General features: G+C 55.9%; 1 protein-coding gene across 1 annotated transcript in view; it reads right to left on the bottom strand.

Moving 5' to 3' along the window:
• The window catches only part of Foxo6 (forkhead box O6), a 20628-nt gene extending 9432 nt beyond the window's left edge, over positions 1–11196 (bottom strand). Inside the window, exon 1 of the mRNA XM_005353327.2 lies at positions 10293–11196. Within this exon, the coding sequence (XP_005353384.1) occupies positions 10293–10706 (414 nt within the window). The 5' untranslated portion in view covers positions 10707–11196. The remainder of the gene's footprint in view (positions 1–10292) is intronic.
• Positions 11197–15871: the final 4675 nt, after the last annotated feature.

Below are 15871 nucleotides of genomic sequence, written 5' to 3'. Positions count from 1 at the left end.
TACAACTCCAGATGGACACTCGAGGGCCTTTTTAAGTATCTGAAGTCTGTCCAGCCACATCCCCCAAACCAGAAGACCTGTCTGGGCTTCTAACCACCATAAATGTCCACCTCTGGTGCCTGTGTGTACTTTGTTCCCATGTCCTTGTCCCTCCTTCTCTTCCCCACAGGTTCTATTTCCCCATCCAGGCCTGTGCTGAGCCCCTTCCACAAGCCATGGACACAGCTGACTGCCCCCACCACAGCACTGACAACAGACTGAGTTCCACTGAGTCCGTCTCTTCCACTAAAGTCTGCGGGGCTCACAGGAAGTATGGAGGAAGGAGGGGGCCCCTCAGCAGTGTCTGACTGTGCATGCTTGGTGCATGAGCAACCCTTAGGACCCTGCCACTGGCTACCAGGGTCCTCTTGAGCCTCCCCTTTGGCTTCCCCAGGGGCTTCTGCTACCATGACCTCCTGCCTTCCTTGGTGCTTCCTGGCTCCTAGGGAGAATTCAGCATAATTAGGGGGAAAGACTACTTTTTTCTTTTCTTGAAGAAGGGTCTTACTATATTACATAGCCTGGAAGCACATAGTCTTCCTGCCTCAGTTTCCCCAGTGCTAGGATTATCATGCCTGGGTAAGATCACCATATATTAAATATTGTCATTTTTTTCATAATATGTTATAACTACATCACCAAGTCTTTGAGCCAACCTTCTGAGCTTAGTACCCTCATTTTAGCGGATGCCAATCCAGAGAGCTCTTGCTCTGAGATGTTGCTAAGGCAGTGGTTCTCAACCTGTGGGTCGTGACCCCTTTGCGGATTTGCATATCACATGTCTACACTACGATTCATAACAGTAGCAAAATTACAGTTATGAAGTAGCAACGATATACTTTTGTGGTTGGGGGTCACTACAACATAAGGGTCAGAGCATTAGAAAGGCTGAGAACCACAGCGCTAAGGAGAAGCCTAGGCCAGGCAGAAGCTCCTAGGTTGTCCTGGATCAGAAGTGGGACTGACCGACTGGCTCAGCTGCCCCTCGCCAGAACCCCTAACTATGAAGTCATTCAGACTTGGTGCGGTATCCCTCTGGTCTGATCACCTCCCTTATCTGCAGGCAGCTCCTCCCTGCTCTCCTGCCCAGGCCCTGGGAGCAGCTGCAGTGACCTCACCCAGCCCTGCCCTGGGCCCAGCTCTGGGGAAGGCCTAGCAGCTGTGCCCGAGCCCTGCAGGCTGGCTCCTGGGGGAGAAAGAGGAGGAGCAGGCATGGTGCCAAGAGAACCATCTGCTCTCCCAGGGGCACAGCCACCCGCACAGACACTGGCCTTGCCCCCAGGGACTGCCCTTGGCCCTCTATTTCGACGATAAGGGGCTCCAAGAGCCCAGGGCAGCCCACTCCGACCAGGGCAGCAACCTCATTTGCCATCTGTCTGCTCCGGTAGCCTCGGAGGTCCTTCAGGACATACCGGAGCACCACAAACGTCCACTGCAGAAATGAACAAGTGCTTGGGTGAGGTCCAGGGCCAGAGGCCAGAGGCCAGGCTGGGTGTGCTGAGTGTGGCTTCCCCACTGTCGGACTAGCTGACTTGAAGTTCTCACTCTCCCTGCTGGGGCCTCCATCTCCACATCTGCTTAGCTGGCAGGTGCCTCTGGCAAAGGGCACGCCCCTCCTCCTCAAGGCCCAGCTCAGGTTACAAGAGGAGGTGGTGGCAAGGCCAGCTGAGGACAGAGGAGGGGTCAGGAGGGAGAAGGAGGAGGCCTCAGAGTTTCCCAGATTGTTCATGGAGGAGAACCGGGAGGCAGAGAGAGAAGGGTCTTGCTCAAAGTCACACAGCCTGGCAGTGGGGCAAAGAGAACCCAATATGCCAGAAACAGGCAGCCCTGGGCTTGAGGATTACCTTGAACAAATGAGGATCCCTCTTAATGGGAAAGTGTTTCTGCAGGAGCACTAGGCCCTGAGCTCAGAGGAACCAGGAGTGGAAGCACACAGCACAATTGCTGTGCTTGGGCTCAGAGGCAAGTAGATCCTTGGTGCTCACTAGTCGGACAGTCTAGCAAAATGGCGAGCTCCAAATTCACTAAGAGAGCTGGTGTCAAAAAATAAGGCTGGGAGCAATAGAGAAAGGCACAACAACACCTGGCCTCCACATAGACGGTGCGCGCGCGCACACACACACACACACACACACACACACACACACACACACACACCAAGCCTTAAATCTGTATGACTCCCAAGGCCACAGGGAAAGTTCTGGAGACTCAAAAGTCAAACTAAGAGCCGCAGAAGAGATTGGACTGCCCACATTCTCACAGGTTGCATTCAGGGAACAGAATAGAGAGGGATTCCTCTAACACACACACACCCTTCAGGGACATGCATAGGGAGTCCTACCCTATATACTGGCTACTGGCAGGTAGCTCCTTTCTTCACAGAGCAATGAATAACAGTAGTGACCTCTGATAGGACTTCTTAGGGACTTTAAAGGTGCTTTTCCGGAAATTCTAAGAAAGCTTGGCCATAGACCTGCCATCCCATTTATAGAGAAAACTAAGACAGAAGCTTCCTGGACTGCACAGAAAGTGAGCATAGTGAGGCTCTGCCGGTGCCATTGTGTCCCCAAGCCCCTTCTACACACAGCCCAGCCAGTCTCATCACCAGTCTTAAGGCATGGCGGGATGGCTGCAGAGACCTCAGCCTGACATCTGGAACCTAACTCAGGCTCATCCACTAGTCTTGCCCCGCTGTGCCCTTGTCACACAGGCCACTCTTGAGTGACTTGTCTGCTGGTGTCATCCCATCTCCCACTCCAGGTGGAGTGCCAGCTCCCAAGCCCGAGCTTGCCTGCCACCCCAAGCCACGCTTGCTTTTCCAGCTTCTATTCTTGCTGAGTTCCCCAAGGAGTCCCAGGGGTTTGACCTCCTTGCCTCCAAACACCCACACCTGATGATCTGACCTTCTGTCCTGTCCTGACTGTGTCTGTCCACAACCAGACTCTTTGTGTCTTCATCACCCAAGCTTGATCTCCCAGCCCTTCAAGATCAGGTACAGTCCTGACAACACTGCACAGCAGGTGCCCAATGGTGTAGCCTTGGATGACAGAGCCCTCAACCCTGGGTCTGTTAGCCAGGGAAATAGGAAACTGGCCTGCCCCTGCCTCTGGGACACTGCCTGTCTGGGAAAGGCAGACTGGAATAAGGGCCCATTGCTCATGCTAGAAGCTCTGAGGTCAAACTTCAAGGGAGAGCATAAAGACAGTCGCAGGAGCAGAAAGGCAGCTTGGAATTGCCTGGCCAGAGGGCTGGCGCAGGGTGAAGCCAGCCCTGGGGCATTCCAGTGCTGCCAACATAGCTGAAGCCTCTTGATTTCTTTTACTCTTCGTTTCCTCATCTGCCAGTGGGATAAATAACAATAACAGTATCACGGGGCAACCGTGAAAATTCCTTGAGAGAACACAGTAGGTGTTGGCACATGGCAGGTGGAATCCTGAGCGAGAACTTTAAAGTGGCTAAATCAAGTGTCAGAGAACTCAAGGGGGAGGAAAGGTTGACAAGGTTGGGGACTGGGCCTGGAGTATCCCATGAGGCTCCCCAAGGATGGACAGATACTGCTGGGCTGTACATATGTTTATTCTCCCATCAGTGGGGAACTAGCTAGGACAGGGGCTGTGACTTCACTTTCTTCACACTCCAGGCCCAGAGAGTGTCACCCTCCAACACCTCCCTCTGTCCTGCATCAAAGGCTGGTAGGAGTAGCATGTGCTGGGTCTGGCTGTGGCTCCCTTCTCTCCAACTATATCTTATACAGTGTGGAGTGGATACATGGGCTAGATGTAGGTGCTGGGGCAGGAGCTCGGTCTCCTGAAACTGATGGCATTAGTTCCAAATCTCTAGGGCAGGAGGAGGGAAAAGGAGCAGCTTAGAGAAGCAGCTGAGCCACAGTGAGTGTGCAGGGTGAGTGGGGAGGCTGGGAGGCCAACATCTAAGGGTTGACTTCTGAAAGACTGGTCACCCAGCATACCCGTTAAAATATAGATTTCAGACCTCATGTCCAAAACATCGAGATGGGGGTTGGAAAGTGTGCTGGCAAAAAGCTTCTGGGCACTCTCTGATTACAGGCTGTGGACAGATAAGGATATAGGCAAAGATCCTCAAGGAGACACGTTGGCTTCCAGAACCACCTGGATGGTGGTGGCTTCAATCAAAATACCCAAGCACCCTGGCTATTTTCTCTGAAGGGTGTCCCAAGGGATCAACCAAGGAGAGCTATCTTGGTAGGGTGGAGGCGGAGAACTTTAGCGGCAGTGGCGAAGGTGGCAGTGCAAGGGTACCTGAGTGGAGAGGTGTCAGGAGACACAGGAGGTGGGGCCTGGACAAGCCCAACAGAAGGCCCAGGGACCCGGAGTAGTGTGGGCTTGGTTGGCTCCCAGGGGAAACTGAGGTGCCTTAGAATTGTAAAACAGATCTTGAAGCTCTGGGAGCAGGAAGGATGGCTACTATGTTGGAGTGAGAGAGCACTGGCCACGGGAGATGGGAGGACCGGGGTAGAAACAGAGAGGGCTGCATCTAGATCTAGGCTCTGCCTTCTCCCAGATAGGCCTTGATCTCCTCAACTGCAAAATGGGACCACAAATGCATAGCTGGCCGGAGTTGAAAAGGATGAAACAGGAGACCATGTGCAAATGAGCAGGACAGACTGCCTTGCATCCAGACTCTCTCCTCATCCCCTTCCCACTGGAGGCAGCCCCCTTAGAGACCAGGAAGGTTTCTCTTAGTAAAGAGGGAGGCCCTGGGGGTAGGGTGTGGGAGGCCCCACCCCCACACACCACCTGGCCCCCTCCCACCTCCACATATGGGTTGGGGGGTGGGGAAAGGCAGCAAACAGCAAAACCCTCCCAAACAGGAGTGGGTTTCCATGGTAACCGGGGTGCCAGGAGAAGGGGGGTGCTCCAGATCCAGCTGTCCCCCTGAGCACCCTCCTCAGGCCCTAGAGCCCAAGCTGATGCCCACCCAACAGCCTAAGCCCCCCATCTGCCTGCTCTGGGGCCAGCTGGGGCTGTCATGAACACTCCCTTGTGCTAGCAGAATGGTTGCCACCTGGGTACTGCCATGGGTAGGGCAGGCATCTTTAAGTAGGAGGCTCAGATTCAAGACTCTCCACACCCCTACGCACAGGTGTTCACAGTGAGAATTCCTTTCAGGACCATGATCCCCTGAGCGCTTAGTGCCAAAATGTTTGCAAGTCACAGTCCTGAAGGTCCTGGAGATTGGGTTAAGGTCCTCTGGACCTACAGAACACCAAGGACTTCAGCTCACACATTGAATCACATTCCCCACAGGGGCTCCGTCCACCCTTAACTGGCCCTGACTCCAAGTGACCACAAAGGGTTACACCTGGACAACAGTGGGTGATGCTTCAGGGCACTGCCCAGCAGAAGAAAAGAGTCTTTCCAGGCTAAGACGATGTATCTTGCCACTGAATGGCAGTCCAGAGGGGAATGGGTTAGAGGGGGCTAAGCGTGACTGGCATCCAAGCCTTATACTCTTTAACTTCTCCAATGATCCAAAATGTGACGTGGGGTAGACAGGGCTCTTATAGGGAGGTGTCAGCCCCATCCTCCTCTGTTTCCCAGTCGCTCGGCCCTGAAGTGGGTGATAGGGCCAAGGCAGGTATAGGGAGGAGCTGATAAGTCTGCTAAGAGGTCAGGGAAGCACCTTTACCCCAGAGGCTCACTGCCAGTTCCTGACTACCCTCAAACCTCAGGTGATGGCCATCACCAGCTGCCACTCAAACACAGGAGAAACACTCCAACCCTTTCCACATCCAAACCCTTCCCAACAACAGCCAAGGAACCCCCGGACCTACGTAATGGTACAGAAAATGCTGGAGTCTGAGGGTTAGAATTGGGTTCCAACACTTATGACTAGTATATGCTAGGTATGCGATCTCAGGACAAATCACTTCCACATCTGGAAAGACGGTAGTGGAGAGAATCCGGTGGGACGTGTGTTTGGTGCATGGGTCTCACTAGTCCGGTACTCTGTCAGGGCCTCCCTGCTTCTCAGTTCCTCGGTTCCCTTCAATGCTGCACCCGAGTAAGTCCGGAGGCTGGAGCCCTCAAGGTCTGCAGAGAGCCCCCCCACCCGCATTAAGTGGGGGCTGGAGGGCGATGAACTTTCGAACCCACAAACCCCCCGCGCCGTTCATTACCTTAACGCGAGTTAAAAATAACCGTCTCATCTCTTTAAATTAGTCTGTCTGCAATTACCGCCTGGCACGGCGCTGCCCGCCATCGTCCCGCTGGAGCGGCGCCAGGTGGCAGGCGGGGCCCTCACCCTGTCTGTCGGTCTGTCTGCTGCCTCTCGACTCCCCTTCCCCCGAGGAGCGGCAACCCCTGAGGCCCCCGGAAGCCCCGCCCCGAAACTCCCCAACTTGCGTGGGGTGGGGGCCTGGGGTCGCCTAGGGCCAGCCTAGTGAGGAGCTAAAAATTGGGGAGGGGGCTCCGGGCATGGCGTCGGGGGAGGGGCGCCGGGAGGCCCGGGAAGCCGGAAGGGCCCGCAGCGCGCCAGCGCTCGTGGGTGGGTGTGAGCAGGTGGCCGTGGGAGTCTGCCGGGCGTGCCAGCAACTGTGCCAGGAGCGGCTGGCACGGGCTCGTGCCCAGGAGGCGGGCAGCTGCCAGCCCCTCGCTCGTGCAGTGAGGGGGGTGAGGACACCCCCCCAATCGGGGCTCACACCGCCTCCTCTCGCACCCCCACAAGCCCTTGGGGCTGGGGATCCCCAGGACAAAGGAGGGGGAAGGCGCCCTGGTGGAGCGGGCTGAGGGGAGGGGGCACTACTCTCCCAATCACTGCTCAGGTCTAAGAGCAGGACCCTGCTGCTGGACTCTGGGATCAGCCCCTCATTCAAGCCCCCGCCCCACCTGGAACTTACAGGGCCAGGCCTAGGCCAGATGGGCTAGCACCCGCTTTCTGATCCCACTCCTCAGCAGCAAGGCTGCTTCAGCCCCTGGGGGAGAAGGGAAGTCCCCATCCACTGGGCTCCTCCCCTCTGGGCCTAGGGACAGAAATGGGAGGCGCCCAGGCCTGGCCTGGGAGCTCCCCAAGGACCGGCAGCCAGGAAACACAAAAGGAGTTGAACAACTCCAGAGGCGTTCAGTGGAAGGAACGGCAGGACCGTGCAGCCAGGAAGGCTTCCTGTAAGAGGCCAGGGCCAAAGGAACGTGGATTTTATGGAGCAGCTGGGCGGGAATGGGAGGCTCTACTCTGAGAACCACAATTCTTGGTCCACTACACTCCTGGCCAAGCCCTGAGCCCAGGCTCCATTCTTTCTGTCCCCAGAGGACCCCGATCAGCCCTTTTGATGGAACCCTAAGTAGTCCTAACTCTCCAGGTCTCTGTCTGGTTTGGGTGGTCTGAGCCTGATGCTGTCTTCTGCAGCACTGGGATCCCTTCTTCTCATCCTCCACCTTTCCAGAACCACTTTTCTGCCAGCCTGAGAGCCCTAGGTTCCAGTCTGCAACTGCAGAGCACCCCCAAATCCAGCAGGCACAATTCCTACTCAATGCCTCTGGACATAGCCATTTCACCTCTCACAGAACCAACCCCCCAATTTTCCCTAGCCAAGAAGACAACCCAGATCAAGTGGAACCTCCTCTGTGAGGGAACGTCAGACTCCCTAGAACATGGAACCCTCTTTCCCCAGCCCTTGCCCCACCCACCAGCCTTTCCTGTCTCAAGACACAGGGTCTGGATGTGGAAGCTGCTCAGAGCAATGCTTCCTGAAGACAGTTCCCTTAAGGAGTCATAGTGCACGTCCCCACCCCCATGGAATCAAGGTTTGGTACCCCTCAAGGTTTCAAGGACAACACTTTCGTGGGGGGATGAAAGGGATGCAGGAATAATGGATCCTTGGTCCTGGCACCTGAGGTGTACCCAGCCTTGGTCAAGCTGAGACCAGTTGAGAGCTGGAGATAGCGCCTCCTCCAGGCCTCTGAAGGAACTGACTTGTGTGCCAGAAGGGCTTCAAGGGCAGGAAGCTCCAGGAATGAGAAGGAAAGGAGGCACCCTGGGGGAGTAAAGGGGAGACAAGGGGGACAGCCATGCAAGAGACAGCATCAGTTAGATTCCCTCCAGAGTCTGGGTGCTTTCTGCCAGGACCAAGAACAGGAGTCCAAGCTTAGGGATGCTCACCCAGTACCCCAGTCCAGGCGGGGAGTGAGGCACAGAGAGGGCCAGTGTGTCTCCAGCAGTGTGGTGCAGTGGGAATTGCATTCAGGGCCTGCTGCTTCCTGACACCCTCAGGAGAGAGAGTCCTGTCACCCCACAGGGCCTCAGTCTCACAGTCTGAGAAATGAATTCATGGGGCTCAATTCTCTCCAAGCACACTGCCATCACATTCTACAATTTATATCTGCCCCTGCTCTCACACCAGTGCCAGCAAAACTGTTCCAGAGGCTTGGTGGGGCCTGGAGAGGTGACACACCCGGGCTGGAATCCAACTTGCCCATTTTCTACCTGTGGGCAAGTTGACTTTCGTGCCCTCCCCTCTAAACGGTTATAGTAACACTCAGCTCACGGGTTACTGAGCACTTTAAAGATATAAGGAGAGCTTGCCCCCAACATGCTTGCTCAGCGAGCTGCAGCTGTCTCCTGGCTCCTAGTTTCAAGTGCTTGCTTCCATCTTTCCCCGGTCTCCATCATCCATCCAAACCTGCTGGAGCTCTGCCTCTTCCAGGAAGCCCTCCTGATCTACTCTGGTCCTGGTATTCTTTCCCAGTCCACAGCCTCTGAACCACCCACTCATATCTTTGCTCTCACTACACACACACTGATGGCGTCTTGGGCCAGCCTCTCTATAAGGTGCCATGGGTACAGAACAACCCTGACATTGGCTTTCAAAGGCGTAGGAGGGAGAGAGAGCGAAGCAAGACACACATGGTTGATCCACAATGCATGCCTCAGGGCCAGAAAAAAATGGGGAGTCCTGAGCTAGCTACCGTGGGTTAGGGAAGGCTTCCCGGAGGAGGCACTGGGACTCTGTAACCCTGAGGATGGGGGCTGCATCTCCAGAAAGGAGAGGAAGGTGGACTCAGGAAATATGGGAAGCAAGTCCAAGGGCAGGACATACTTGAGAGGAAGTTGTATTCTGATGGGAACTGAGCTACGAGGGACTGGAGAATTGATGGGATGAGACTCAGGTCTACTTTTCTGTCCTGGGTCCCTGCCCCATAATGGCCAAGGGGAGACGAAGAAGATGCCAGCACAACACCATCCAAGAGCTGTGGGCTCCAGGACAGCCAGGGGCATCTAGAGCGGTCCATGGTCACAGCCCCTGCCCTTCTCCTTGGACTCTGCTGCCAGTCAACACCCTGCACAGCCTCATCTCCGGACACAGACATGTCTTCCTCACAGTGGTCCTCCTGTCCCACAAGGGGTTCCCTAAAGTCTCATCACTCCCAAATGCATAAGCTAGCCCCATTTCCCAACAAGATGGCCAGAAGAAGAGCTGGGTCTAGAAGCTAAAACCCAGTGAAGACCCCCATCGAAGTCTTCTCCCAAGATGGCTCTCCCCTTTCCACTGCCCGCCACTGAGGATCCCCCAAGGTACCCCACTCCTTAAGTACATCTGGGCCCAGGAAGCCAAGAGGTGGGAGATAAGTTGCCTAGAGTGGGCAGGGATAGACACCCAGGCCTCAATGCCCTTCCCTCAAGTACCAGCAGGGATCACCAAGCAGCCTCCACCCCATGCTGTGCCGGAAAAGGGGCAACACCTGCCGGATGAAGTACTCATCTCAGGTGACCCGCCATGCTTTTTACCCCGTCTAGTTGGTGCTCCAAGATGAACTCTTGACACCATAGTAAGAACTGAGGACTCATGGTCTGTTAGCACCTTCATCATGGGGCCAGCTCCAGGAAGGGCAAGGGAGATTTGGGAGGGAAAGCAGACAGGAGCCCCAGGTCACGACTCCAGCTCTTTAAAGCGGGTGCCCTGATGAAGAGGGTAAAACAAGTCACAAAAAGCTCCCCCGTGTCTGTGGCCTGGGCATGGGTTATGCTGCTATGCCCTCAAGGACAGGCTAGGGATATTCTTCTGGGAAATCTCAAAAAGGTAATCCCTTGTTACCCTACCAGACCTCCAATCCCGCGCATCCTTCCTAGGGAACATAAATGAATACAGCTACAGCTAGTACGCCCCTCCTCCGCCCGTCAACTGACCTGCCCCACGCCCTGGGCGCTTACTCCAAGACCCCTAGAGGTGTTCCAGAGCCTCCCTCCCCGTGGCCTGCCCAGAGCCCGGACGCCCCCACCTTCCAGCCGGCTGAGCTGTTGCTGTCGCCTTTATCCTTGAAGTAGGGCACGTAGCGGACCATCCAGTCGTAGATCTGCGAGAGCGTGAGTCTCTTGTCCGGGGCGCTCTCGATGGCTTTGGTGATGAGGTCGGCGTAGGAAAGGTTCCCCCACGCGTTCCGTCGGGAGCTCTTAGCTTTCCGCAACGGTCCGACCTCCGCGCCCAGAGGCGGCGCCGGGGCCATTGCCGGGGCCGTCGCCCTGCGTTCTGGCCCGCAGTCTTCAGAGCCTTCAGCCACCCCTGCTCCCAGCGCCCGGTCCTCGTCGCCGGCCAAGTCGGGCTGCGGCAGGGGCCAGGTACAAGAGCGCGGCCGGCTCTGCGGCGCGAAGTCCGGGTCCACGTCCACCTGATGCGCTCGCAGCTTCGCAGCCATGGTCCCGCCCGGCTCGGGCGAGGCAGGGAGGGAGGCTCCGCGGAGGGTGGGCGCGCGGCTCTGGGATCTGCGCGCCCCGGGGAGGCCCGCGGGAGGGGTCCCTGGCGGCTCAACCGCGGGGCGCCATGGACCGGGGCACGGAGGCAGGGGTTTGGACGCACTGGCGAGCACCGAGGGAGGGAAAGACCCAGGCAGTGAGGGGGCGGTGGCCCGGGAGCCCAGCGGGCACACACCTCGCCCAGCCCGGCTTCTAGCACCTGCCGCCTGTCTGTGCTTGCAGCCACCACAGCCACCGCCGCTGCCGCCGCTCCGCGGGAGCCGGTCCCGCGCGCGGGCCCCGCTCTCCCGGGACGAGGCTGGCTTGCACCATGCCGGAGCCCGAGCCCGTGCCAGAGCCCGCACCGCCGCCTCCCGGTGAATGCCGCCGCCGCCGCCGCCGCTCCTGCTCCAGCGCCAGCTCCCGCGCCTGCCGCGCTCAGCGCCGGCTGCACCTCGGGAGGGGCGGGGGACGGGGACGGGGCGGGCCCGGCGCAGAAGGAGGCGGGGCGTGCTCACCCGCGGCCGCGGAATCCTTGCTTACTGGGTGCCCCGCCTGCAGACTGTGGGGGGCGCGGAGCTCCCGCTAAGGGCGACCCCGCCAAAGCCCCGCACGCCACAGCGCCCTCTAGGGAGCAGGCGAGAAGCAGCTGGCGCGGCCCCGCCCCCTGCCAGGCCCGCGGGGGAGGGCGACGTGGGGGCGGATCCCGAGTGCTCCCATTGGTGCACAGCGGGATAACCCCGCCCACAGGCTGCAAAGGATCCCTCCCAGGAGCGCGTCAGCGGGTTATTGTTACAACCCGGGGTTTCCCGGGGCAACAGGAATGGGGCGGGGCTCAAAACACTGGTCCCTCCCTTCTTCTACCACCCTCAGAAATGCCCCGCCCTCTGTTTCTAGACCCCTGACGTTTCCAAGTCTTCTTTGCAACAGACAGACCAAGCGTTGATCTAACTCTCCTCTCTCTTCTTTGTGCCATGGACCAGTCTAGGGAAAAGGAATGGTTTAATAATTTCTGGATTGTAGACCAGGCGTTGCCACAGCCCTACCTGTTCCGTGTGCAGATGGGCATCCTAGGTTTTTATGGTGCTTCCAAGCACAATTTTAGAGCTTTGATTTTCAAAGTTCAACTTGTGGCGGGGTTTATCCTGCATACTATTTTAAAAGATCCTTGGACCCCGACCCTCGAGTTTCTGGTGGTGGGTCTGTGTTGGGGCGGGGACAAACTCGCAGCACTAAGGACCCCACTTCACAAATCACTGTCTTCCAGTATGTGGAAGCTTCCCAAGTGGACTTTTAAAACAAGTGCCTACCCCCAAAGTTCAGAATGTTTGGGGAAGGAATTCATTCATTTAATGGGTATTTATTTATTGAGCGTCCTCGTTGTTCCTGTCTCCTTTCAGGGCCCTATGACAAGAACAGCAAACGGATACAAATGAGGTCCCTACTGTACAGATGACTAGTGGAGGACTCAGATGTTAATCCCATCATCACGTGACCCAAAAGGGAGCAGCTCCTGAGAGGCTATGCAGTCCATTACCTCATCCCAAAGGGTACAGGAGGCTAAGTCTCCAGACACCCCTCCATCTGCCAGCCTTTGCTCAGGCTATGCCGTATGCCCAGAATCACCCATTCCCATCCACAAGGCCCCCACCAAAACTCAGCTTAAACGTCAGCCTAAATCTGACACCTCTTCTAAGTCTAACCCCTGCACATGCCTGACTATTCCCTGCTTGCTCAGACCACTTGATGCCCTTTGGCACAGTATCCTGTTTTGCCAAGAGGAAACTGAGGCCCAGAGGGTTTGCAACCTATCCAAATCTGCAAGGCCAGCACTAGAATTCCAAGTTTTAACCCCTTCCTGGCCGGTACCTGGTAGAGTTCTCTGGGTAGTGGAAAAACTGTGTTCTCACTAAGTGAGACGGGCCTCCTCTCCAAAAGCTTTCTTCCCTCAGATTAAAACTCAGGAAAGGATGAGTGTCAAGGGTGAAAGTAAGGCTTGAATTGCAAGACTGGAGCCTCAGCCCCTGCCCCCTGGGTTTGGAGCAGATGACTGGCATGGTATCAGCCTGAGTCACATGCCAAAGGCAAGGGTGGGCATGGGAACTGTGGGCTACCCCTTACATATATACATGCTTCAGGGGGCTCTGTTTGGAGCATGCAGGGCTGACCCCCCACAGTTCACAGATGCCCTTCTTGCCTGGGGAGTTGACCCAGAGGCCAGGCAAGCTTCCTGCCATCCTTGAGGTCAGGCACGGCTCTGAGTGTGACATGGGAACTTGCTGGGGACCATGCTAGGGTGGGAAGAAACTCAGCTGGGGGCTCTGGCACAGGCTCCCACTGCAGAGTTGAGACACCAGGTTGGCAGAAATGCCCAGGGGCTGACTCAGGCTCTGCTTCGCCCCTGCCTGCCTAGTGACCACAGCTGCTGCCTGACCTCTCCTCTGGGGCCGATGTCTGGCACTGTCAATGCTCTAACACACCCACTAAGGCACACTGACTTTCCTTTTCATTCACAGGCCGGCCCCTGCTTACACACTCATCAAAGCAGTCTCAGGGACAGTTAAAAGGAGTATGGCAAGTCATTGACTGTTTGAAGCCCCATTTCCTGCCCTGTCAGCAGGTATCACCATGGTACATCTGAAGTATGAAAGAAGATTCTGAACAATAGGCTCAGAATCAGTCCAGCAATGCTGTCTTAATTATTATTGCTCGCGTGTATTTTCCCTTCCTATTTTTCTTTCCTCAACTCATATACTCTTCTCAACTGCTCTCATGATGAGCACACACCTCAGCTCACACTCACGGGCTCACTCATGTACACACTTGCCGCATGCCCTACACTTAAATCTGGTTGCATAACACTTATCTTCCCATAGTTTTTTTGACCATTGGCTCCCCAGTTCCCTCCCCCACACGAGCTCTCCAGCTCTGCCTTCTTTCACTGCCATTTACTCCCACATCCGGTCTGCTCTCAGACAAGTTCCTACCTGCTTACCTTCCTATGTTTCCTTCCACACACAGGCACGCTTGCTTTCACACCTTCCTCATCAGGAACTTGCAAGTGCATTTTGATGCGCGCACATTTGTTCACTTATGTATGTCTGTCATGTGCTTGCCCATGCTTGCCCATACAACTCTATAACTAACACTTGTGCATATGTACCCAAACAATGCCAGCAGCCTCCTCAGGACCTCAGCTGGTCCACCCCTCCCCAGGCCAAACATATACCACACAACTGTCCCCATACACCCACCACTGCTTCCTCTCCGGTTACAGACCTTCCCACCTCTCAGAATAGCCCCTGCCACCACGGCTGCTACCACCGCTGAGCTGTCAGGGCCCGCCAGAGCCTGCACCCTCTGCTCTGTGCCAGCTTCCTTGGCTCGCTCAGGGGTAAGTGAGGACAGGAGGGAGGATTCTCTGAGGACGGATGTGTGTACCCAGCTCTGTATTCCAGCACCTCGCTTTCAGAGTCCACCTGGACCACCCTGCCAGGGGCTCCTGACCATCACCCTTCTCACCCTGTGAAAGCAGAGAGGCCACCTCCCCTCCATAGGCTTAGAAGAGGAAAAGGTTTTACTTGGACAGAGGTAGACCACAGTAAAACCATCTGGCCCTCCTAGGCTCCTCAAGAGGACCCTTTCCTAAGTCACAGATTTCAAATAAAACAAATAAAAAAATAAACCCTTCTGATGCCAAGCAGAACCTGCTTGATATTTGATGCCCAGTGGCAGGGAAAAGAACAGTACAGGGGTAATGTCTGCAGACACCTCTGAATGTGGGGGAGGGGCTGGTGTCCAGAGGAGGCCTCCAGGTTGGAAGGGGGAGTGTCTGTAGAAGACAGAGGGGACATCAGGACAGCTGGGAGCACCTCCAGAACAGGCTCATGCCTGGCTCAGGCTGGGACAGTGCCCGGAAATGGGTGGAGCTGAGCTGAAGAGGCAAGGCCAAAGGGACAGGGCAGCATGGAGGGCCCCTTGAGAAGAACCAAGGCCCCTTCAGTTGCTTCCACAAACATCCTGGGGCACAGGGTTCGCTGATTTGGAGAAGCAGCTCAAGCAGCCCCTGAGGAGTTCCTGCCAACATGGGGACCAGGCCCAAAGGACCTGGTGCTCTCTTTTGATCAAAGAACTGTCCACCAGAGAATCATTGCCAGAGTGAGCCCTTCTTACCCCTTTCCAGCCTCCCTTAGTATGCCCTCAGTTCCACCGAGCATGCTCATAGAGTACCAACCTCTGTGGAGTTCCTGACCGAGATCTAACTCCTTGGGGACAAGAGCTTGGCCCATTCAGTCCAAGGCTCTGTCCTCAGGGTCTCGAGGAGAGACTGGTACCAAGGAAAGAAAGTATGGCAAACGAAAGCATGAGCTCACACTATTCTCGCAAGCCCCTGAGAGGCAGGTATGCTTACTTTCTGAATGGTGGAAAAGGGGCTCAGAGAAGAAAAGTGAGCCTCCTGCCTCTCCGAGATTCAAACTGTGTGTCAGGGCCTGCTCTGTGTGTGTAGGCATGCATGTGGCATGTGTGTGAACAGGGCATGTGAGGGCTAGGACGTGCGTGTGTATGGAGGCCTGAAGATGATTTCTGGTGTCAATGCTTGCCTTCTACCCCGAGGTTCAGACTTCCCTTGGTTGCTCACTGATGGCTGTGCTGGGCTAGCTGGCTTGTGGGTTCCCAGGGGTTCTCCTAGCTCCTCTTCCCATCTTGCCTTGGAGCATTGGGGTCTGATTTTATGTGGGTTCTGGGGATTCAAATTCAGGTTCCCATACTTTGTGTGTTGAGCATTTTAGTCACTGAGCCATCACTCCAGCCTTGGGTTAGCTTCTTGCAGCACCAAGGGTATGCTTCTGCTATGGGAAATAAGCCTAGAGAAGGGAAATCCCTTTGCTTTCCCTGAGCCTCTGTTTCCTTATTGTGCAACGAGAATGGCTGCCCTTAACTGCGGTGTGATCAAGATGCCTAGCCAGAGGGTAGAAATGTGGCATAGTTGGTAAACTGCTTGACAAGAAAGCACTAAGTAAGCCCTAGGCTTGGTCTATAGCACTGCATAGACAGCATGGGATGGGCCACACCTGTCAGCACTAGGGGGGTAGAAGCAGGAGGATCGGAGGTTCAAGACCATCCCAAC

This window comes from Microtus ochrogaster, chromosome 10, assembly GCF_000317375.1.
Source record: "Microtus ochrogaster isolate Prairie Vole_2 chromosome 10, MicOch1.0, whole genome shotgun sequence".
Classification (NCBI taxonomy): domain Eukaryota; kingdom Metazoa; phylum Chordata; class Mammalia; order Rodentia; family Cricetidae; genus Microtus; species Microtus ochrogaster.
Note: the sequence above shows the minus strand (reverse complement) of the source record. Positions and strands in the feature narration are given on the sequence as shown.